This window comes from Parambassis ranga, chromosome 2, assembly GCF_900634625.1.
Source record: "Parambassis ranga chromosome 2, fParRan2.1, whole genome shotgun sequence".
Taxonomy (NCBI): domain Eukaryota; kingdom Metazoa; phylum Chordata; class Actinopteri; family Ambassidae; genus Parambassis; species Parambassis ranga.
Window position 1 is genome coordinate 18035036 of NC_041023.1, and position 24127 is coordinate 18059162.

General features: G+C 39.9%; 1 protein-coding gene across 1 annotated transcript in view; it reads right to left on the bottom strand.

The window, feature by feature from the left end:
- Positions 1-6465: 6465 nt before the first annotated feature.
- nxph1 (neurexophilin 1) overlaps positions 6466-24127 on the bottom strand; it is a 40416-nt gene continuing 22754 nt past the window's right edge. The window contains exon 2 of the mRNA XM_028399448.1: positions 6466-7600. Coding sequence (XP_028255249.1) covers positions 6845-7600 — 756 coding nt within the window. The 3' untranslated portion in view covers positions 6466-6844. The remainder of the gene's footprint in view (positions 7601-24127) is intronic.

A 24127-nucleotide genomic window follows, 5' to 3' on the forward strand; every position in this document is an offset into this window, starting at 1 on the left:
GGAACTACAGCACAACTAGTGGTGTGGAGGGGTCGTCACAGGTATTTTTTGACTTAACATTTTTAAGGACAAGGCATATCAAAAACTGACTAAACAGTGAGTCATATTTAATTTCACAGAAATATCACACATCAGACTTCAAATACAACTCAGACCTGTGTCACATGCAGAAGTTCTCTGTTGACACAGCCATTGTTGGGTGTATTAAAGGTAGGGTAGGAGATTTCATTCTGATGCACTTTTTGTTAAATTAGTGTAACTTCTCTTTACAATTCAATAGCAACCGATTAGTTCAGCAGTTTCGCTTTAAAACGAATAATATTAATCATCTGTGGAAGCTATAAAATGCTAAAATCCTACGAGGCGCCCCTGCGCATATACACTCAACAAAAATATAAACGCAACACTTTTGTTTTTGCTCCCATGTTTCATGAGATGGACTTGAAGATCTAAACTTCATTCCAGATACACAATATTACCATTCCTCTCAAACATTGTTCACAAATCTGTCTAAATGTGTGATAGTGAGCACTTCTGCTTTGCTGAGATAATCCATCCCACCTCACAGGTGTGCCACATCAAGATGCTGATCTGACATCATGATTAGTGCACAGGTGTACCTCAAACTGCCCACAATAAAAGGCCACCCTGAAATGTGCAGTTTTGTCTCACAGCAAAATGCCACAGATGCCACAAGCATTGAGGGAGCGTGCAATTGGCATGCTGACAGCAGGAATGTCAACCAGATCTGTTGCTCGTGCATTGAATGTTCATTTCTCCACCATAAGCCGTCTCCAAAGGCGTTTCAGAGAATATGGCAGTACATCCAACCGGCCTCACAACCGCAGACCACGAGTAACCACACCAGCCCAGGACCTCCACATCCAGCAGGTTCACCTCCGAGATCGTCTGAGACCAGCCACTCAGACAGCTGCTGAAACAATTGGTTTGCATAACCAAACAATTTCTGCACAAACTGTCAGAAACCGTCTCAGGGAAGCTCAACTGCATGCTCTTCGTCCTCATCGGGGTCTTAACCTGACTCCAGATCGTCGCCGTAACAGACTTGAGTGGGCAAATGCTCACATTCGATGGCGTCTAGCACGTTGGAGAGGTGTTCTCTTCACGGATGAATCTCGGTTTACATTGTTCAGGGCAGATGGCAGACAGCGTGTGTGGCGTCGTGTGGGTGAGCGCTTTGCTGATGTCAATGTTGTGGATCGAGTGGCCCATGGTGGTGGTGGGGTCATGGTATGGGCAGGCATCTGTTATGGACGAAGAACACAGGTGCATTTTATTGATGGCATTTTGAATGCACAGAGATACCGTGATGAGATCCTGAGGCCCATTGTTGTGCCATACATCCATGAACATCACCTCATGTTTCAGCAAGATAATGCACGGCCCCATGTTGCAAGGATCTGTACACAATTCTTGGAAGCTGAAAATGTCCCAGTTCTTGCATGGCCAGCATACTCACCGGACATGTCACCCATTGAACATGTTTGGGATGTGCTTGACCGGCGTATACGACAGCGTGCACCAGTTCCCACTAATATCCAGCAACTTCGCACAGCCATTGAAGAGGAGTGGACCAACATTCCACAGGCCACAATAGACAATCTGATAAACTCTATGCGAAGAAGATGTGTTGCACTGCATGAGGCAAATGGTGGTCACACCAGATACTGACTGGTTCTGAGTCCCCAGACCGCCAATAAAGCAGAAACAAAATGCACATTTCAGGGTGGCCTTTTATTGTGGGCAGTTTGAGGTACACCTGTGCACTAATCATGATATCAGATCAGCATCTTGATGTGGCACACCTGTGAGGTGGGATGGATTATCTCAGCAAAGCAGAAGTGCTCACTATCACACATTTAGACAGATTTGTGAACAATGTTTGAGAGGAATGGTAATATTGTGTATCTGGAATGAAGTTTAGATCTTCAAGTCCATCTCATGAAACATGGGAGCAAAAACAAAAGTGTTGCGTTTATATTTTTGTTGAGTGTAGTTGGCTGGTTGTCACTTTCTTCCTGCTCTGCGCGCACCAGAGGTACGTGCATGATGGTTGGGAGGCGTGGCTTTGGGGTGAACTCTGAGAGAAAGGGGCGTGTGTTTACTTTCAAAATCTGGCTGACTCTCACTGAGTTTTTAAAATCTCCTACCCTACCTTTAAGAATAGACAGGAAGAGGAGTATAGGAGCCTGATTGGGGACTTTGTGGAATGGTGCAGGTCTAACAGCTTAATGGCACTAAGACCAAGGAGATGGTGCTCAACTTCCACAGGTTCAGACCCCACCTGCAGCTGGTTTCCATTGAGGGTGTCTGTGTGGAGATGGTGCAGACATATATATATTTATCCTGGGTCTGGACAACAGACTGGACTGGTCCCTGAACACAGACGCCCTCTACAAGAAGGGACAGAGCCAACTATACTTCCTGAGGAGGCTGTGTCCTTCAACGTCTGCCAGAAGCTGCATCAGATGTTCTACCAGATGGTCATTGCCAGTGCTCTCTTCTATGCGGTGGTGTGCTGGGGAGACAGCATCAAGACGAGGGATGCCGCACAGCTGGAAAAACTAGTGAGGAAGGCCGGATCAGTAGTTGGTGATGAGCTGGACTCCTTAGGAAGTCATTTGTCCCTCAGGCTGTACGGCTCTTTAATCTGAGCCATGTGTTAAGCCACTTACTTCTGGATATACTATATATTGTATATACACTACTTATTGTATAAATACTGTATATCTTAAATTCCACTATACATTGCACATACCTTTTACCTTCTTGTAGTGTATATATTGCAAATAGTAAATACATTTTATATTTTGCTCATCTGATGCTGGCACCCCGCATCCAACAGCAGTTTTTTTTCCCACATGCACCTATGTCTAAGTCTATTCTGTACATACACTGATGTATGAGGTTAACAAAAGGATCCAAACACTGACTCAAATGGTAAGATGTTCAACTAAAGGTGAGCACAACATAACAAAAATCAAAAAGATCCAATGGAAACAAAAAAAAACAACAACAAAAGAACAAAACAAAACTAATCAGTAACGAGGGACGCAGGAAAAAACACTCCACGACAAAACTAAGGGAATTTCAGGGAAGCAACGCAGTCACACACAAGTAGGGGGACAGGATAGGACACAGTATGATCTGACAAAGAGAATGAGGATAACAAGTCTTAAATACATAAGGGTAATAAGACACAGGTTAACACAATCATGCAATCAATAAGGAGGAAAACCAGAGGAAGGAACACACAGGGAAACAGGTCTTTCAAAATAAAACAGGAAATAACCAAAACAAACCATGAAAATACAAATGTATCAAAATAACCAGAAAAACTAAGGATTTAATAGAAAGCAAGACCAAGAAGACAGGATAATAACATGCAGACAGGCTAGACATGTTGACTCTATCTATCTCATCTTGTGGTACGAAGTGGTATCGCACCATGCTCAGAATCAATACTAGCCAGCAATAAAACTGAAAATAAAGATGGATGAACCCTCCATTATTCACCTGTTTCTGAGGTCAATTTAGGGAGGCTCCAGCTACTACCATCTTTTAACATCTGAGTCAATTCTGCTAAGATATCACATGTAAATAACAACTCTGCTACTTCTTAAAAAACTTCCACATAAAGACATACTTTTCTCTTTTTGTGTGCTGACTTAGAGAAATGATGTCATTTTTGATGCATCCACTGGGGACAGTGAGCATTAATCAGTGTCAGCTTATCTACTAATATCTTAATCTTATTTAAGCAATTTCCCCCTGGGATCAATAAAGTATTTCTGATTCTGATTGACCAATAGTCAATTTAAAGGTCAATATCTGATCCCTGTTGAGTATACATCCCTATTGAGTACACATATCTACACATACATCTGACATAGTATCATGGTTGAGGTTGAACCTTTTTTAACCAATAATAATAAACATATTGACTGTAATTGTTAAAGCCATATTTACACATTTGTTGTGCCTTTTTGTGATATATCTCCTCAGTCAATTGAATGAGTCTGTTGAGGTAAATGATTGAGAGCTGTTGTGTTGTGTATTTGCGTCTGCACTGAGGGTATTTAGTACTTACACATACAATCACATGTTATAGAAATCCCCACTGGCTTGTTAAAAGTGAGCACTGAGGGCGAACTTTTGGAGGCAGCTCCTTAATGAGGACAGCTATAAAAGCACCCCGCAGACCTCCAATGAACACACAAACCTGGCATCCACTTTAATTACTGATAAGTTGTGAGCCAGCTAAAGGAAGCGGATTTCCCTCCCCCAGAGGCTCTAATCTGTTTAAAGCCGACTGCTGATCCTAACTGCCGAGTCGGTGGATTCGATGGCAGGTGCCGCTGTGAAGTCCCAGAACAGACGCTATCAGTCTCGCATCCCAATCTCCACATCTCCCGGGGACTGAAATACATGTTCGCCTCTATGTGGTTAACTTTCTGGCAAGGATGATTATTAGGATCTGCCCAATCACACATGGTGTTAGATCAGAGAATGCTCCAAGACGTAATTATAGTCAGGCACAGAGCTTATGTGTTCTGGGTCCTTCTTATGGTGCAAGCATTGAGGCACTTTCCAGACTGTTTACATACTCTCTGTTTGTATCCTACACATGTAAACTATGGAAGCTGCGTAATTTGACATGAGACAAATTTTTTTGGCCTTGTGAAAACAATTATATTTTGTAGTTAAATTAACAGTTTATTATGAAATTAAAAGAAATCAACAATAATAATAAGGACGTACAAAGATAGCATGTAGCATTGTTGTGTAGAACTTTTATTACCCAGCTTTACATTTTAACACTGATACAATTATGTCTCAGTGGTTACCCGGCCTGTTGTGCTAGTGTGTGGCCGTTGCATGCTTTATGTTTTAAACAGTGTCCAAGTTCGAGAGATGTGTCCTACAAATGATGTAATCTTCCGAATTGTGTCCTTCACAGGCTGCACACGTAGCCTTTGCCGACTTTGAAGGTTCTACCAGCATTAGTTTAGATGGCCTACTCTGTGGAGGTCATCCTTAGTTCCACAATGCAATGCTCCTGTCACCTAGCAGCCTACATTTGCTTACCCATCAGTTTGGGGAGTCCACTGTATTCTATTGTACCTAGACACAATAAATCTTAGCTTAGGCTACACTGCAAAGGATCAACCCAATACATCCTTTGCATCAGTTAGCAAAGGGTGCTACCTCTCACTCGGTACACAGTTAACCTTAACCTGCTCTGCTCTAACTGTCTAACAGTAGCATGGCATTTTCTCTTGTGCTGCTGAAGCACCGTATTTGAGAATATGTGATTAAGTCTCTGTAATCTGCTTCAACTCCAACATGATCTGGGCTGCTTCAGCATGTTTACTTCTTAAAGTACAAGACAAAAAGTCAACAAAGCAGTGTCCAAGGTAGACAATTGATTAGCATTTGTGTGCACAAGTGCTTACAGCAGCCCAGTGCTATAGTAGGGGCTCCGCAGCAGCGTAAATAAACCTTATGATTCAATATAGTGGTGGTGTTATTACATCAACTTGGCACTAGTTTTGATACTTCTTCTCGCTGGTGGAGTAGTAGATCAGTTCCACAGGTCATGTTTCTGCTGTGTACAATGATAGAAAATTACTAGTGTTATATACAATGCGTCCCTACATAATAATATGGGCATGATATGAAACAAGCCATGGGTCTTGAAGAACTCACACGTACCAACAATCAATTGATAAAATTTACTGATTTCTTTAATTCATATCTCCATCCCCACCCCCCCACCCCAACCCCTCCATAAAGAAAATTTCAATGAATACTTTTTTAATATATTTAGTCAGTTTTCCAGCTTCTGTACAGGATTGCTGTTTTTCATGAAATTCACATCTAGGGCAGCAACATCATTTTTCTTTGTTAGAGGAACCAAGAACGAGCATAGATGGGAGTGTGAACAAGAGGACTTTAGCGGGAGAGGGTAAAACACACAGCTCATGGGGAGGATGGGAGGGCAGGGGGGGGTCATGTACAGAAGCAGCTTAATTGGGTTAAACTATGTACAATACAAACCATTCATACAAATTAAGCTCTAAGATATAGAAGTCAATACATTACATTTGATATATTAAGTGACAATGAGCAAGCCCCATCCCCCACAAACAGTCACCGATCAATCGGTCAGGTAACTTTCACCCGACTGGGCGAAGTACAAAGATACACTCTTGACTCAGACTGTGTCAGCAAGCTAAAACTCACATTTCCACTGCTCTCTTCAGCTGCCTTGCAGGTTTTGTAAAAACATCCGAGGATTATATATATATATATATTTTTTTTTTTTAATTATTTTTTATTTATTTATTTATTTTTTTTAAACGGAGGTTTCATTTTGTTTTCCAGGTATGCAGGATAAACTGCAGAGAAGCACAGCAGGGGCAAACAGTCCATAATGTTGGTGTTCAGACAGTTAATGCATTGTTATACTATAAAAAGAAATTATAAATATCTACCATAGGAGTGTAAATATAAAGCAAACAAGAAAGGGCCGAGTTCAATAGTGAAAGGATCAATAACTCTTTAACAGGGGTCAAACAGGATTCATGGACTAATTTCAGGTCATCTTAGCATCGTACACTTCTAATTATGACATTTTTTCTTACAGTTAAAAGTAACACCTCTTTCTGTAAAATTCAGAACACTGAATAAGGAAATTATTTGGGATGGCTGACACTCTGGTATGGACATGTTAAGGAAACATACACATTTTCTCTGGGATAGGGTAGAAGGCCCAGTCTGTGCTCCACATTATCTACTAGGCAAGTGTGTTATGGGAACATCAGCCGGATGGGAAATAGGGAGTGTCACTGTGGTAGTTGTAGTCTGGGCACACTTTCTGAACCAGTTTGTAGTCGGTGCTGTAGAAGGAAATGAAGATGCAGATGACTTTGAAAGGTTTGGAGCAGAGCCAGGAGACGTGGCTCTGGGTCTGTTCCTGGTAGCAGGTCTTGGATGGGTCGAAGTTGCAGAGCGTGTTCTTGGCTCCCTTCTCCACCTTCTCGTACTCTATACGGCAGTTGAAGGACTTGGAGTCCTTGGCATCGATGACAGACTGCTGAGCCGCAACGTCAAATTCCACTATCTTGGTTGGAGGGACCAAGCTAACAGACACGTTGCCCTGCCCTGTGGAGTTGTGGCGGAAGTAGACACTGAAGGTGCCATTGCCATGATCCACGATCTTACCAGTGATCAGCAGGTTGAGCTTGACCGTCTTGATGTTGGAGTGGAAGTCTCCCCATCCAAACATCTTCTTGAACTTCCCTGTCTTGACCATGGGCCGCCGTTTAGTCCGCGGCCTCGAGTCTTGGAGATCTGTGGAATTTCTTAGCCAGTCCCACAGGTCCTGTTCCGAGTAGGGCTCTGGAGTGTCATAGCGGAGGTCCAAGGCTGTGCTGTTCTCTTTGCCATGTAGAGTCTGTGATAGCAGCCTGCTGATGGACATTTCCTTACTACTTTCTGTCCATATATGCTTTAGTGTGGATTTAGGGCTTCCTGATTTGACAATGTCTGACTTTGAAGCATGGGCACTTGTAGCCTGTGGAAGAGAATAAACCACATGTCAGCTGGTGTGTAACAAGTCAGTACACTTAGGCTGTATAGGGCCCTGTCTGAGGCAAGGTCAGACATCCCAAAACAGCAAAAAAAAAATGAATGTAAAACATCTTTTACTCCACATTATCATCAGGCAAAATGTTTGTGACCAGCAGTCAAAAGTTAAGTGAAAAACTGGTTTAAAATTAAAATACATAATAGATCATTTTTAAAATCGACATTTTGAAGACATTTTATTTATATCTTCATTGGTGTGTCATATTGCGTAAGGATACGTTTAAGCCCTTAGCATAAATGTGCTGTTTACATAGAGATGCAAGACCCTCTTCTTAACATGAACAATAAGCCATGGACAGGCTAAAAATGGCAGTAGGTTTAAAAAAACACTCAGAAACTGCTCAGGGTTTAAAGGGTTAAAGCAGTGGGTGTAAAGTTGAGGCTCAAATGAATTTCCCCCTGTATAAAACTTCATCACACTTAACTGTTTTTCATTGATGTTTGGCATTCTATTATGATCCTGTAATGTCTATGCATTCCCAATAAATTTCCTAGAAAAACAAATATTCTGCAGAATGTATTACTGGGAGCATAGAAAAAGTGTATTTATGTCTAGCACACAGTGAGTATAAAACATTTCAACATGTAAAGTTCGTTTTTAATACTACAATTTTTATCTTTCAGTAGTAAATGCAGTTTTTTTTTTTTTACCACTACTACACTGCTATTGTTGTCAAGGAAACCTGAAAAAAAAACTCTACTTATCTATACAAAAGGTTTTTGTGTCTTATTTTTTTGGGCTTCACTGGAAAAAAAAATAAATTAAATAAATTAAATTAAATTAACTATTATATTTTGCCATGTGGGTACAAGGTCTCATTGACATTTTCTATTAAAAGGGCCACTGGGAAATGTCTACAAAAAAAATTACACATCATTATTCATATAAACACAATTCATTCATTGGTCAAAACTTCAATGCTAGTGTCACATTAAAGTGATGTTTGTATTGAATACTAATATATTTGATGTGAAGGAGAAGGCCCTGTAAAGGTATTACAGAGCTCCACCAGGCTGAAACCATACCTCTGTATTGTGTAAAGCGCTGTGTCATGAGCTCATACAGATCTTTATTATCTATCATTCAGGAAGTATTGCCTATCATATTTAAGCATGCCATTGTCCACAAAATTGACCAATCTCTGCGTGGCCTACAGAGAATCAATTATTTGCTGCAAGGTTCAATTTCAAATCATGATAGCAGACACTTCCAAATTGGGGATTATACTGCTATCTGAGCAAGAAACAGAATGCAGCGATCAAGTGAAAACACATTGCTCACATCTCCTCCTCTCTGTCAAATAGAAGGACTATCTGCTGGCTTGTGTGGATAAAAGCAGTGGCTGCTCAACGCTGTAAAGATCAGACTATTAACTAAAGAGTGCACCTTGAATTGATGATTGATGAACCTGAGGGTTTTCACTATTTAGCGATGATGTGTGGAATTAGGTTCATACAGGCCCTGGTGGAGGTACATGACATTGATTGCCTGATTTCTACTGTAAGACGTGACAGCAGATCCATCTTGCTGAGGTTTTTGCATTTTGTGGGTTTCCCACCAAGATCAATACTTAGAAAATAAGGTTTCGCTACCAATCAGTTGGCCCTTCGGATTGAATTGCCTCACAGCAGTACAGGAGCATTTCAGCTTTACACATACTGTTGAAGAAAAATATACCTATACTATCATATCACAAACAGCACATAATTAATTAATAACATACCTCACATGAACATAGTTTCTATTTATTCTCTCTAAGTCATACAGTGTACGGTCAGCTCAAACCAGACATGCCTGATTTACAGCAGTTTGTGGACCAGGTAGAGACAGGGATACTACTCCCATTTACAAAAAGTGAATTGTAAAATATTTTATTATCTCTGACTATGTCTATTTGAAGAACATTTGGTCCTACGAGAAAGAATACTGACCAAGAGAAGCCCCATCTGCTGATCTGATCATGCCCGTATTTGGATTAACTGGGAATTGAGTGGAAACAGGTACTGAAGATGGTCTGAGCCTTAAGACTGCTTTTCAGAGCCTAGGGTTGATGTCATGAAAGTCTTCTGTTTTATAATGAAGTAAAGGTTTTATTCAGACAATATTGCTGGTGTGTTGTGAGAGGGTGTATCATCAATGCCATGACTCGTCCCTACCCAACTGTGCCTTGTATGGACTTTTTGCCGGCCGTTGTATTGTAGCATTGTAGGAGTGGTATCTTAATCTATGGGCTGGCACATTTACTTCCTCTGTGAAGCTGTTTTACCATTACATCCTGACAGATTTATGTGTGTAGAATCGCCATATTGCCTGCATGTATCCTCACCCTGCTTGCCTAACACGGATAATGGTACCATTAGCATAAACATATCGCATGTGTTGCATGTGTGCGTACGGATGGTTAGCATAAACGTAACGGTCAAATGCACCATTTTTTTCATGAAGATGTGTTTTTACATCACCATGAGCATGACATTTACAAGCATTCTTCTTAAAAATAAGTCATACCATTTGTATATTGTATTTATAGTGCCATTAAAGTAGATGGTGAAGATGGTCATGAGGGGCTGGAGCCTATCTCAGCTAACTACGGGTGAGAGGTGGGGTACACCCTGGACAGGTCACCAGTCCATCGCAGGGCAACATACAGACAAACAACCATTCACACTCACACTCACACCTACGGGCAATTTAGAGTGACCAATTACCCTAACAATTGCCTCACAGCAGTACAGGAGCATTTCAGCTTTACACATACTGTTTAAGAAAAATATACCTATACTATAAGTCATATCACAAACAGCACATAATTAATTAATAACATACCTCACATGAACATAGTTTCTATTTATTCTCTCTAAGTCATACAGTGTAATTGTATGATTTGTAATTGTAGTGTAGTTTGTATGAATTGTAATTGTAGTGTAATTTTAAAATAAAAATAAAATTAAGGAGAAAACACACACAGGCACAAGGAGAATGTGCAAGTGTGCAGAACCGAACCAGGAACCAGCAGAAGTATAATCTGTTGTGATGTCCCCTGCTATATTCAGGTAAACTGAGTATTTTCAAAGATGAGAACAACACTGGTAACTGGTAACTACACACCTAAAATATAGGGATAGCAGCCTCAAAATGCTTATGAGGAGAAAACAGGCTACAATTGACTGATAAACAGTAAGACTGAAACCTTACCTAACACAGGACACTCAGTATATCCAGACACAAGTACTGCAATTACAGACAAGTGGAGAACGCGTTCTACATTAAACATGAGGGAAATCAAAAGTAAAGAAACAAACAGAAGCTGACTGAAGTTGAGAGCCCACTGAGTGCAGCTGAAGAGAGTCTCAGGGCTTCTATCTTTAGCCTGAAGGGTTAAACTCAGCGAGCGCTCAGCTGTGTGAGGCAGACGCATTCGGCAATCATTTTCTATTCAAACAGGTGAGGTGGCCTTCTCATGCTGATCACAGCATGGTGGAGGGGTGAGGATTACACCAGAATGGATTTATGATAATGTGGCTGCTTATGAAGAAAATCTGAAGAGGTCCCTTTTCTCACAGTGCATTCAATAGAATTTATTAAAAAAAAGAACATAAAAACTGGAGACAAAGAGCTGGAGATGCAGTTGCTTTTGAGGAGAATCGCCTTTTCTTTCCTTTTAATCCTCATAGAAATTCTGTTCTTGCACATGTAGTCAGCTGTAAAAATGGCATAAAAACTATAATACAAGCCAGCACTGAGACCTCATTGTAGTTCATCTTAGCCAGACGATGTCAGAGATTGCATTGTAACAAGCAACAGGTTTTTATCACAGGTATGTAGATGTCTTGATGTTGTTGTATATATATCTTGGGACTCTGAAGTGACCAATCAGCATCAAATCACCCTAACTGTAAGAAAGTAATATAGTATTAGCCAAAAAGCTAAAATAGCTCAAATAAGATACGAGCAGGTCTAGATAATGACTCCAGCTGTTTATAGCTCCTCTTGCTTCTATTGAAAGAAGACTTTTTTTGGTTTATGCCCTGAAGCTGGATTGTAGCCTGGCATGAATATAAAGTGATACATCTCGCCAACCTTTTTGATGATTTGGGGATGTCTACTTGTTCTGTTTTCTTTTATTTGGATTTTGAAGATTTACCAGTGGTTTTGAGTACCGATGTCAACACCCAGTTTGAGTACCGATGTCAACACCCAGTTTGACACAAGAAACCGAAAGCAACATTTTGTCATCGGTTTTCAAAGCAGTTAAATAAGCTTAATTAAAAACTGCTTCAGGGACTGTTATACAGAGACTGTGAAAGTCATTACCTCAATAACAGACTTATACCATAATCTAAGCAGAGGACCAAAACACTGCAGTACAAAGTAAAACTAAAAAACAGGCAACAATGGAATTTGGAACACAAAAACCACAATGGCTCCAGGGTGAGTGATGATCCACTACTATGTTATGACCTCTTGCAATCAATGATGTAACTGCCATGGTCATTAAGAAGTGGGGTCACTGGCAGTATTATGATATGAGGCAAAAGATACCTCTATGTGTGTGTGAGATGAGTGTGAGTGTGACACTTACATAGTACCAACAGGTTATCAATTTGACATTACAACTGAAGTAGGGACCTACTCTAGTAAAATGGTCCTCGACAGAATGGGTAAAAATAGTATTCTCAGAAGAGCACTTGCCATTTCAGCTTTTTAATACCCCTCAGCGGGGCAAAGATACAAAAGATCTAACTATTCCAATTACCGCAAAGTAATTGCAACAAAGTCGAAGGTCTCTGTTGTCCTTCTGAGTCTTCGCCCCTGGGTAGCTTCCTGCTTCCTAAAACAATGATGCATGTTAGTCTAAGCATTCAAACTAAAGTAATTATGAGGATTATATTCAGCTGTGCAACATTACATAATTGGGCCTCTGTAAGTACAGCAGGACTATATATATATATAGATAAATATATATAGATATATAGATATATATCTATATATATATCTATATATAGATATATATAGATATATATATATACACACACACACAGCAGCTACTTTGTTAGGTCCACTTCTTGCCTTTAGAAATGTGTTTATTCATGGTTACATTGACTCTGGGGTTCTGGAAACATTAATCAGATTTGGTTCCGTACTTTAGACTGAGATCTGATGACTGTATTTGAGTACAGTGAACTCGCCATGTTTGAGATGATGTATCCTTTGTGTCATTCGGTGTGTTCCTGCTCCAAGTACCCATCATAAAGATGGTATACTCTCCACATAAGGGAATAGGCATAGTCAGTAACAATACTCAGGTAAATTGTGGCCTTTAAGCCAGACTTAGCTGGTACGAAGCAGTCCAATGTGTGCCAAGAAAATCTGGCTATACTCTCTTTTTGGGACCATTTTTTGTAAATATTAGAGATGGTTGTGTGTGAAAATCAGAAGTAGAGTAGCAGCAGTTTTTTAAACCAACAACCATGCCATGTTGTTGAAGATTCTCAGTCATCCAGGTAATAATTCGTGAAGATTGAGCAAGGCGTCTGGACTTTGTGGAAACTCTATGAGTCCAGACGCCTTGGTTCAATCTTCTCTACGAATGCCATGTTCAAAGTCACTGAAATCACCTTTCTTCCCCATTCTGCAGGTCATCTTCACCATGTTTACATGGATGAATGCACTGGGTTGCTGCCATCTGATTGGCTAATGAACAGGTTGACCTAATAAATTGGCTGCTGAGTGCATGTTACCCTAAACAAACTGACTTTCCCTTTTGTTTATTGGGTTGTTGATCCCATTTGTAATCCAGTTTACAAAGCTCATTTTTCAAGTCAGACAGGCAATTCTAGCCATCTTTTAAACAAGAAAATAGAACATCAAAGTTTTATGATGTTATAACTGAGGTCAATTTAGTTTAAAGAAGCAGTTTGAGGCCTCAGCAGATAAAACGTAATCTCGATTACCTTCTATTTTCAGAGTATCTATACTTGGTGTGTGCATAATTGTCATTAATAAGTAGGTCAAATTTGCTCCCCTGGGAATAACACATCACTGTCTACCATTGATCTATCAGTGTTAAAAAATAAATCTGTCTCAACAGTGAAACAACTTGTGCGTCTTCATGCCAGCTAACTGCAGTGCAGCACTACCATATGACTGTACCGAGCATAAAGTCTGTTTATTTTTACTCATTGTTTGTCCTGTCCAGTGGGTGGGCTCTCTGCATTGCACACAGACGTTTATCTGCACGCTTCTCAGGCTTAGGCAACATCCAGTATGTTTCTGGCGGAGGGCCAGTGCTATTTATTTATTTTTTTTGTTTTTTGTTGGATCCCAGAGCTTCCAGCTGTAGCGCCGCTCGCCATAGGGAATGGTGCATCTGGTAAACATGGCCAGAAAAAAAGCCAGCACGGGCCCCGCAGATACCTGACAACCAGCCAGGCAGCCAGTTGGTTGCCCCCAGGCAAGAAAGAATGCTGGACAAGGCTAGCAGCATAGCAGACATGACTGCTTTACTAAAGACTCTATGCAGACAGGGTGGAAATGATGTTTTAGTTCATGGTCTCTAAACAGCAGTCTGATAGACTACAATGAAGGTGCTATAATGGCAGGAACAGGTGACATATTAGTTTGCGAATCATAATGTAGAAGAGGTGGGATTTGTAACCATGGTTACTGGTGAGTTTTTTTTTCTAAACCTAACCAAGTTGTTGGATTCTGAGTGACTACTTTTAATAAGCACACCCTGTTTATTTCTGGTTAGCCTCAGTCAAAAGCATAAGCACTGCTTTTCAGTCTCTTCTTGTATCCCTGAATGCAACGTGGTCTATCTGTATATTTGGTCTATTTGAACCTAGACACCATGTTTTTACTGAACTTAAACAAGAAAAAAATAATTGATGTGTAGATGAAGACGGCTCAAGATCGCAAAATCTTCAGGCGCCATTCTCTTTGTAGTTACATAATGCACATTTATTTGTGCTTTATTAAATGTAATTAATAACTAATACAAGCACATTGTACAAAGAAGGAGGGAAATGAACAGAGGAGTCGTTTTAATGTATTTTATAGATGCTAAGTTTTACTGCTGTGGGACAGGATTATTAGTGCTTATTCACACCAGAAAGATGAGCTGGAAGTTTGGTGATGTAATGTCACAACCCAAACAATAATATCATAGCTATAAACACTAGGAGTGACCATGCACTAGGGCTGGAATGAATCAAAATTTGTTTTTAATATCATTCCTTTATAGTCTGCAAACAGCTAATTCATTAACCAGACATAAAAGATCCAACTGTAGGGTCTTTAAATGACGCTATGTTTCTCTGTGCCAGTTACAGCTTCCACTCTTACTCCTCCTTTGAATGTCATATGTGTTAACCTCAGTTCCCAGGTTGTCCTATAAGATACCTCAGCCGGTTTTAGTCACAGGCCATTTTCCAAAGGATGTGTGCGCACTGTGGGTGTGTTAGTGTGAGATGTAAGCTGCGTGATAACAATCAGAGATGCTTTCTGAGTGGCAAAGCCATCTTTAATACAAGCACTATATACTGTAAGGCGCAGAGAGACACTGGTAAAAACAGGAAAAAAGATGATGGCATCACTATTGTGCCATTAAACAGATACATTATATATGCGTAATGTTCTCATTAAGCTTAAGCTTGTCATACTATGTCCATATTAAAAATAATGAGTTAAATCAAGGTATTTTCCATCTACCATTTCATTTGAGCATCTGAATTCCATCAATCAATCCCAAGAATCAATCCCAGAATGCAATTGTGTAGATGCTATGCCTGAATCTACCTAAAGTTACACATAACTAGTGATTTCCTGTCAAAACCTGACATTTACATCACCCACATCACTGTTTAATTACAAGCAGTTTGGTCAAAAATGTGGGTTAATTTTGTCAACACAAACATGAAAGCCATTTAATATCAATGTTCTTGCTAACATCACAAAATTAAAAAAATTAAAATAAAAATTAATAATAATTTCAGCCAAACCACTAATGACCATGGAACATCCACTCACGAATGCCACACCATTTAAGACTTTGGGTTGAGTGAAACGACACTGCATGGTCAAAACCAAAGTTAACATCTGGGTTTTTCTGAGCAAGTAGGTCCCAGAGCCTTCGTCTGGATAACAATAGTGATCGATATGTTTCACTTGGCAACATGTCTTTGAACCCCTACTGATTCAGCTTATGTAAAAAGACCTCTTTTTCAGAAGGGTCTAATGATTAATCTGCATCAAGCAAAGAAAACAACTGAGAAGATGCTGGCACTTCTAATAGTGGATTAAGATCTGTCCAACACATTGTAAAAGGACTTGGAAGGACAGTGGTGATTTCCTCATCTTCCAAGAAGAAATGTGTAGAAAAAAGAAAAACAACACGAGCAATGGCATAACCATCAAATTATTAGTAGAGCTCACAGCTAAATGTTAAATACTAGAAATACATGAACATGTTACACAACAGACAACAAGGATGTTGCAGAGAGTGAGGTGAAGACAAAGACTAAATACATGATGGAGGAAGAGACAATGAGACACAGGTACAACACATTAGGGTGGAGCAGGTAATCAACAGCAGGTGGAGACACAGGAGGGCAGGGGGTGTCAAGAGGCCTGAAACCAAGAGGTGAGTACTATAAAATAAAACAGGAAGTAGTTAAAAAAATAAACATGACCTAATCAGGAGACCTGACAATAAGAACATTTCCACACAAAGCGACGAGCAATCTATGTATCCTTAAGAGAATCAGTTCTGTTTTGTAGTCAGCATAAGCATGGGAAAAGGTCATGTTGTCCAGTTGACCCAGTTCCAGAGTGACGGCTACATCAGGGTAAGAAGAGAGGCATGAAAGTGATGCTGCCATCATGCCTACCATGCCTATATTACATTGCTCACATTGTCAAAGAGAGCTTCAGGGAACATCAGTAGAACATTGTGAACAGGGGTTTAGAACTTTAGTGTCCCTGCGGTGCCCTGAACTGTGCTCTCTTTAGAGGAATTTTTGAAACTTCTTTCATTTGTTCCTGTAATTAACTTGTCGCTTTTTTTTTTCTTTTTCTTTTTTTTTGCTGAACAACCAGGTGATATTGATGTGGCTGAGTTACTGCCAACAGCTGAACAGAGGGACAATAAATCAAATCACAACACTTGCTTTGTGATCCATGCTGTATTCGTTCGCCTTATGGTAATTTGCTTCTCAGTGAGTGGAAAGGAAAATGGTCTGAGAGAGGAGCTTGTATTAATTCATACTGTACGCACTACACAGTTGTGTATTGTTAACTGTTTTTTCTTTTTTTCTTTTTTAGGAGCAGGCTTTGTTTCCAGAGGAGGAGGAGGAGGGCCTGAACCATCTCATTTACTTTATCACTGTGAGAAAAGGGTTGAAATGAGATGAGTTTGGATTGAAGGTTTCCAATCATGGTACTCAGAGAAAACTGTCTAGCAGGATCCGGATAAAACGCTGTGCGGAGAATAAGGGCCAGAGCACAGTGATGTGCATAAAGGAAATTTTACGAATGAAGACTGAGGATGTAAAAAACAAAAAAAACAGGAAGAGGACTGAGGAGGATTTGATGCTGAGCATATGGGTAATTAATCTTCAATTAGAATAGAGGAAAGAATATTCATTTTACAGATTGTGTGCACTCTAAAGGTCCGGTCAATGCTGACAGTCAGTGTATGTGTGTGTGGGTGTGTTTGCACTAGTTGGACCCCTGTTCATGTTTTTTTGGCCAATTTAGCATGTTGAATCAGTGACAGAGCCCATCAGTGTGTGATTGGCTGTTCAGTTAGTGAAAAATTGCTGAAAGAAAGCAAGCAACAATGACACGAGCGCACACAGAGAGGGGCTCTCTCTACTGCCACCTGCTGGTATGGAGGACTATTTTCTCTCTTGCAAGCACTGAATGCTAGTTAACTAATGCTGGTTGTCTTTGTGTTGTGTTTTGTTTTCAGTAATGGTGTGACTCAAATCCATAGGTCATAATAAATCAGCAATCTTTAGATCTAAGAAATAAAAGCCAAGTGAGGGTGGCTCTGTTAAAATGTTAAATCGTTACAAAAGAAACATGCTTACAGCCTGGCATAAAAGCGTTGTTAGTTTCTGTATATAATATCGCATAAGCGCCATCCACACTGGGCTTAAAAAGAGATCTGCAGAAACCTACGTGTGATGTCACATGATTGTCCATCTTTATTTACAGTCTATGTCTAAACACCCACTGTTTATCCTATTTTGCTGTTGCTTTTTCTGTGAAAAAGACTGGCTGGAATGGCAGTTACTTTTATTTTTTATTAAAAACACACAATCAAAAGGATATACATATTGTCCTTATGTTTTAATATCAAAAAATCAAATATTTGTATATATAATTATGATTTGTGGATCTCTGTATTTGTAGCCATGATTGTGCAGTTTCCATAGAGGTTAAGGATTTGATACTGCACTGAACAATAACCCTCAGACTAAAAATATGAAGTGAAAAATGTTCAAAAATATGGAGAGTGGATAGACAGAAGATTTTTGGTTTCATCAATTCCTTTCAGTTTCACACAAGCATGTGGTCCAGTAGAAAATGGTATTAAGAGTGCCGGCGCTGTGCAGTAAGAGCAATACATTCTAAATCACTTTTGTGATTAACACAGATTACAAACTGTCCTCTGATGTGTTTTCCGCCCCACTACATTGAGCAGCACATTCAGACATGACCGAAGCATTCAGAAGGCCGCTCTGCAGTCCCAGCGTACACATCTCATAAAGTGATCCTCAGAGAGAATAAGCCACGAAACACAGCCGCTAACAGCTATCAACACCCACACACACACACTATATGAGTTAAACTATTGGTGCTTGGCGCTGCGATGCTGCTAAGTGCTGCTGGAATATCACAGTTTGCCCATGTACTTGGTCTGCCTAATGGTCATGTAAGCAGACCGCTAGACATCTCTTTAGAGCAGTGTGTGTGTGTATGTGCACAGACTGTGTTTCAGCCTCTCATTTCTTTCATGCCATTGTGTGTTACATTCAAACACTGTCACAGATGTAAGTCTAATAATTCTACTCATAAGAACACTGCCTTAGAAATTAACCCCTAACGATGCCCTCTACTAAAATGGTGCTTGCATATAAACAACTGAATGCATTAACATGATAATAATGTTATGACATACCAGTGACAGATTCCCCTTAAACTCATCAGCAAGGTGCAGTTTATGATCACTTAGTCCATTGATATGAATCTCTATTATTAAACTAATTCACCATTTTTTACGAGTAATTTACAAATCATAAAGACATAATTTCTGCCAAGGATCATGCATACTTTAATATAATAATGTTTATTGAGTATGAATTCCAAGTTTATGTTTTTACTCACTTCCTGTTACAATGTCTCTTCTCTGCATCCAACTGATTTCAAATGAATAAAACAATCTGACAGGACTGTGATTCCAGTAATACCAATGTTACTTTGAGTTTACAAGCAGAGCTGGTTATTCTCGTTTCTGATATTCAGCAGCTAATACGTCCCGAGGTACCATAAATCAAAGGCGGCTTTATTTTGTCAGCACGCAGATGGCCCTAAATTTATAACTCACCTCAATTAAAGACCCGAGGATGGGAGCTAAAAGGGGGAAAGTGTTTGGAGAGGAAAAAGGGGCACCTGTTCGCCTGTCATATCCGCAGCTCTTCTGATCAGCTGCTCGAAGCTTCCCCCTGAGCTGCTTCAATGCTGAATTAATGATGGCAAACAAAGCCAAAGCCTCCTCACAGCCCCTTTGTGAGTTCATTCTCTTTCCAGTTTGGTCCCTCTCAACTAATCTTCAGTGTCACACTTAATGAGATTTTCAGTTTGTAAAGTAAGTGGTGCAATAACTCCCCCAGCACAGGCTGCCATCACCATTCCCACCGTCTCCTCCAATGCTTTTAAGCAGCACCTTCTGTCTATTCCTCCTCTTAGGATGCATTATGAAGGATTATTACTTAAATCAAATTGAATTATTCACTGTGCAAATATGCTGCCGAAAGTACAGTGTGTGTGATGTGTGTATTTGCTTAATTATTCATAATAAGCAGTTTCCTCTTCTATCTCAACGAAGGAGTCATTACACATCAGGAAAATGGCATTGATATGCATGTGAGAATTAGCTCAATTTAACCCTTAATTCTGTTGACATGTATCTGATGTTACGTTATTAATGTTACAATTAGTGTGATGTTAAACATAACCTCTTAGGCTACTAACAAAGACATGGCGTAACTTTTCATTTAAGAATTTGTCTCATTGTTAAACTCTAAACTGTGTATCATCTTTGCAATGTGGGCTCACACTAAATACATCATGCGTACAACATAGGAACATATTGGTCCACATCCATTCATTCATTATCTAGACCTGCTTTTTCTGCAGTGATGGTTCACGGCAGAGGGCTTGAGCTTATCCCAGCTATCTATGGGTGTGAGGCAGGGTACATCCTGGACAAGTCACCAGTCCATCACAGGGCAACATACTAGTGCTTACTACTACTTATTGCCAGACTTTTAAGTTCTAGTATGTTGCCCTGTGATGGACTGGTGACCTGGCCTTTCCTTTGGCCCAGGAGGCTTCCTCTCCAAACACCTTTCCCTTTTAGCACCTGTCCTCAGGTTTGGGACATACAGGCCTCAAAGTCTGAGGCAGTAGGAGACAGTGTGGTGTTACAGGTAACTCAGTGAACAGTCACATACGTCTGAGGTTCAAGTCTTCCTTACATTGCTAGCTGTTGTGTTTTCACTTGCTGTTAAATTTAGTTTTTGCAAGGGGTTATGTTTTTGTTTTTTGTTTTTTTTTTAACTCATGGTTGGGGTTATGTGTTAAAAACTAATGGTAAAAGGTCAGCCATTAAAACAGGGTAAGGTAAAGTCATCAAAATACATGAATTATTCACACTAAACACATTTTACAAGAAAACAAGTTGAGATTTTCAGGTACCATCACATCAAGTCCCCACTCAGACAAACACAGATGCATAAAAATATGTATATATATATATATATATATATATATATATATATATACACATATTGCGTTTTCAAGCACTAACCGCACACTCTATAATTAACCTTAAAGAACAGAAGACGGCCAGAAAATGCACATGTATACAGTAACAGAAAGGAGAACAATTCTTACAAAGTGCCACTTGATGTGCAGCTAATGACCCTGTGCAGTTGGGGGCATGCAGTGTCAGTGATCTTCATTTTCACACATGTGAAACATACAAGTGATATGTAGGCAGTGGATACGTACACAATGGTCGTTTCCAAGGCCTGGAAATATCAACCTCTCTTTACATTGTCCTAAAGTTCACATTTCTAAAAATGATGAGCCTATCTTTAATATAACATTTTACAAGAGTAAATACTATATTTATAACTGATAATTTAACAGCTGCTGCTGTAAAAACAGATATTATTAGAGGACAATTCACTAACTTTTCATTTTGTGAATCTTCACATTTCACAGCAGGAAAAGCACAGGTGAGGCAAATTTAGTTAAGGATGAAGTAATCCATAACTACACAACACACAGATGCTAATCTGAAATTATATTTTTATCCATCCCACCTGTGTATATTCTCGTGCAAATTCAAAGTGAATGAGTTGTACAGACACAGTAAAAAGTTCAGTCTTTAACTTTTTAACTTAAACCTATAGTTTTGTCGCTACAGCTCGCAGCCAAAGCTACATAAACACAACCAAGAGTATCCTACATTATTCTGTGTAGCACCAACAATATGACACCCCCCCCACTCAGACAGTTTAAAATAATAAAATATTTGTTCCCTTTGAACTTTAGTCAGCTAATATTAATGTTTTTATACTGTCTGCGCTTAATGTAGAGGTGATGGATTCAGAGTTTGTTTCTGTTCCCCAGTGAGTCGTCTGCTTCTGTCTGCACACACAGAAAACACACACACACAGCTTGTTCTGATTTGTTCAAACACTTTGCAGGGATTAGGGTAATTATTTTGATTGCTAATTTAGCATTAGTCTTTTCACAAGTCAGTAGGGATGCTGTGTGCTTGTGCTCTGCACTAAAGGAGACATCTAAGAAGGGACTGCAGCCATAACAAAGGTTGTTAGCAGGTCAGTCCTAAAAACCACATTCCTTTGTGAATGGGGTATGGGTATAGTTGTGTGTTGATTTGTAGGACTTGTTTCCTGTAAAGTCAAATTTGTCACATCTTTGTCACAATATATTATGCTTCTTTTAACAGTGTGCCTAGATTTGTGTTCTTCCTGATATCTGTAATGCGTTCTGGCTGCCTTACAGCACCCACTCTTGATCCCTGCCATTCTAGTCAATGCGTGTGGTCCCAACAGACAGAAGCATCCCAGAAGCGACCACCCCCTTTTGCTTCAAGAAAGACAGAAGCTGAGTCTACTTCAGGCTCTGTGTCATGGCCGAGCCCATTAATCTACACCAACCACATTAAACATGGAAGAAGTCAGTCGATTTTCCAGGACATGGAAATGACTTTTACGTGAAGTCTATGTTACAGAAAGAAATGCTTCAGCACTGAAACGCTCACAGACGAAATCCTTCATGCCAAGCTATGTGCTTGTGATGATTGGTTCAGACCAATCAGCATCTTGTAAGGAAGTACTGGCATGTTTTAGACCTAATGACATTAAGTGAGACAGCAAAGATGTAAAAAAAATCCCCATTGTGGGACAAATAAAGGTTTCCTAATCTTCTTAATCTTAATCTTGAAATATTGCCACTTTATTATTGGCTTATAATCAGCATTTCTGGTAAAATATATAAAATATGGTCAGGTATTAAGTTCTTTGCACAGCATCCATCTCCAGCTGAACAGTAGAGAAGACAATTAAAGATTAGTAGTTGACTTGGAATGACCCTCCTCCAGGTCCCCTGTGTCCAAACCCCAGACTCCTTCTCACACCCAGAGGCATGCAAAATATATATTCAGCAATATGATCCGGTCTGGAGCTTTATTTGATTTGCTCTTAGACACATAATGAAGTTTGCTCATCTCTCAAGAGCAGATATGTGGAGAGCTAGTATTGAAAGCGAGCCTGAGCTGACCTGAAATGAGGATGAGGATGAAGATGAGGAGGAGCAGCAGTCAGGTAAAGAACGAGAGGCACACACAGGCACATCCATGCCTCATTACTATGCAGAGTTGATGCCTGAAATCAAATTAAATGCATAATTCAATAAAGTGCCATTTTTGCTTCCACTGACCCCAGAGGACCTCTTCTCAAACCTATGACAAGCTGTAATCAATATGATATAAGAGCTGAAGGCATGAATAACTCAGCTGAGACAAAAACATGTACTTACAGGGTCAGTGAAGCTTTTTGTATTGGCTGCCTGTAATTGCATTTCAGAAATGCTTTTCAGTTTGCTACTGTCCACCATTGATTTCCAGGTCATGAGGTGAAACCAATGAGGAGAAAGAGGAGGGGGTTAAGCAACAATGCATTAATGCACATCCACTGAATCAGTAAGTTGGTAATTAAACTCTGATCTGATCTGAATCTGTGGAGATGTTCAGAGGAGAAGATCACTCCAGAACGTGGTCAGCTATAACCATGATGATGCCAGCACCCTGACAGATGATGTTAGCTTTGGTGTTGGGGGCGGGACTTGTTGCTGTAGTAGATCGTAGTAAATTGCCCATGGGTGCTTGTGAGTGTGTGTGAATGGTTGTCTGTCTGTATGTTGCCCTGCGATGGACTGGTGAACTGGTCTAGGGTGTACCCCACCTCTCATCCAAAGCTAGCTGGGATAGGCTCCAGCCCCCCGTGAAGCGGGTTAATGGATGGATGGAGGGCATCACACAACCTCACTACTGAAACTAAGTAATGGTATCATTATAAATAAAGGAGTTAAGTGTTTCACTTCACTTTCATTTTCACTTTTAAACTACAGGGGTTGGTTTAGGCATGAAAGCTACTTGGTGAGGTTTAAATAAAGATTGGGATTTGTATTAATACACACATAACACATGTGGTGAGACACAATTTCTGCTATCTCTGGCTGCCACTTCCTTTAACTTTTTACCCACACAAATATTGATCACTTCCTACAGGTGAGGAGGTAATGGAACAGGGATTTCTTTCAGGTTCAACGCAACAAGTTATAACATCCTCTGTTACTTCGGCATAGACACTAGCACATCATCAGCAAATATTGAGCTGACAGTGTCAGTTACCTCTGAGTTAGGGGTAGCAAATCTAAGGAAGTGTTTTCATATCTTTTGTCTTTGGACATGCATTTATGTCCGAAAACTATTAAAACAATATGAGTATTTGTCCCCTTTAACCCTTTCCACCCCCTATGCCTATTTTAAGGCCTCAGCTTGGTGAACTTCATGTCAATTCTACTACAAGCTAAGAAAAAAAATAAAATAAAAAAATGTACTATATA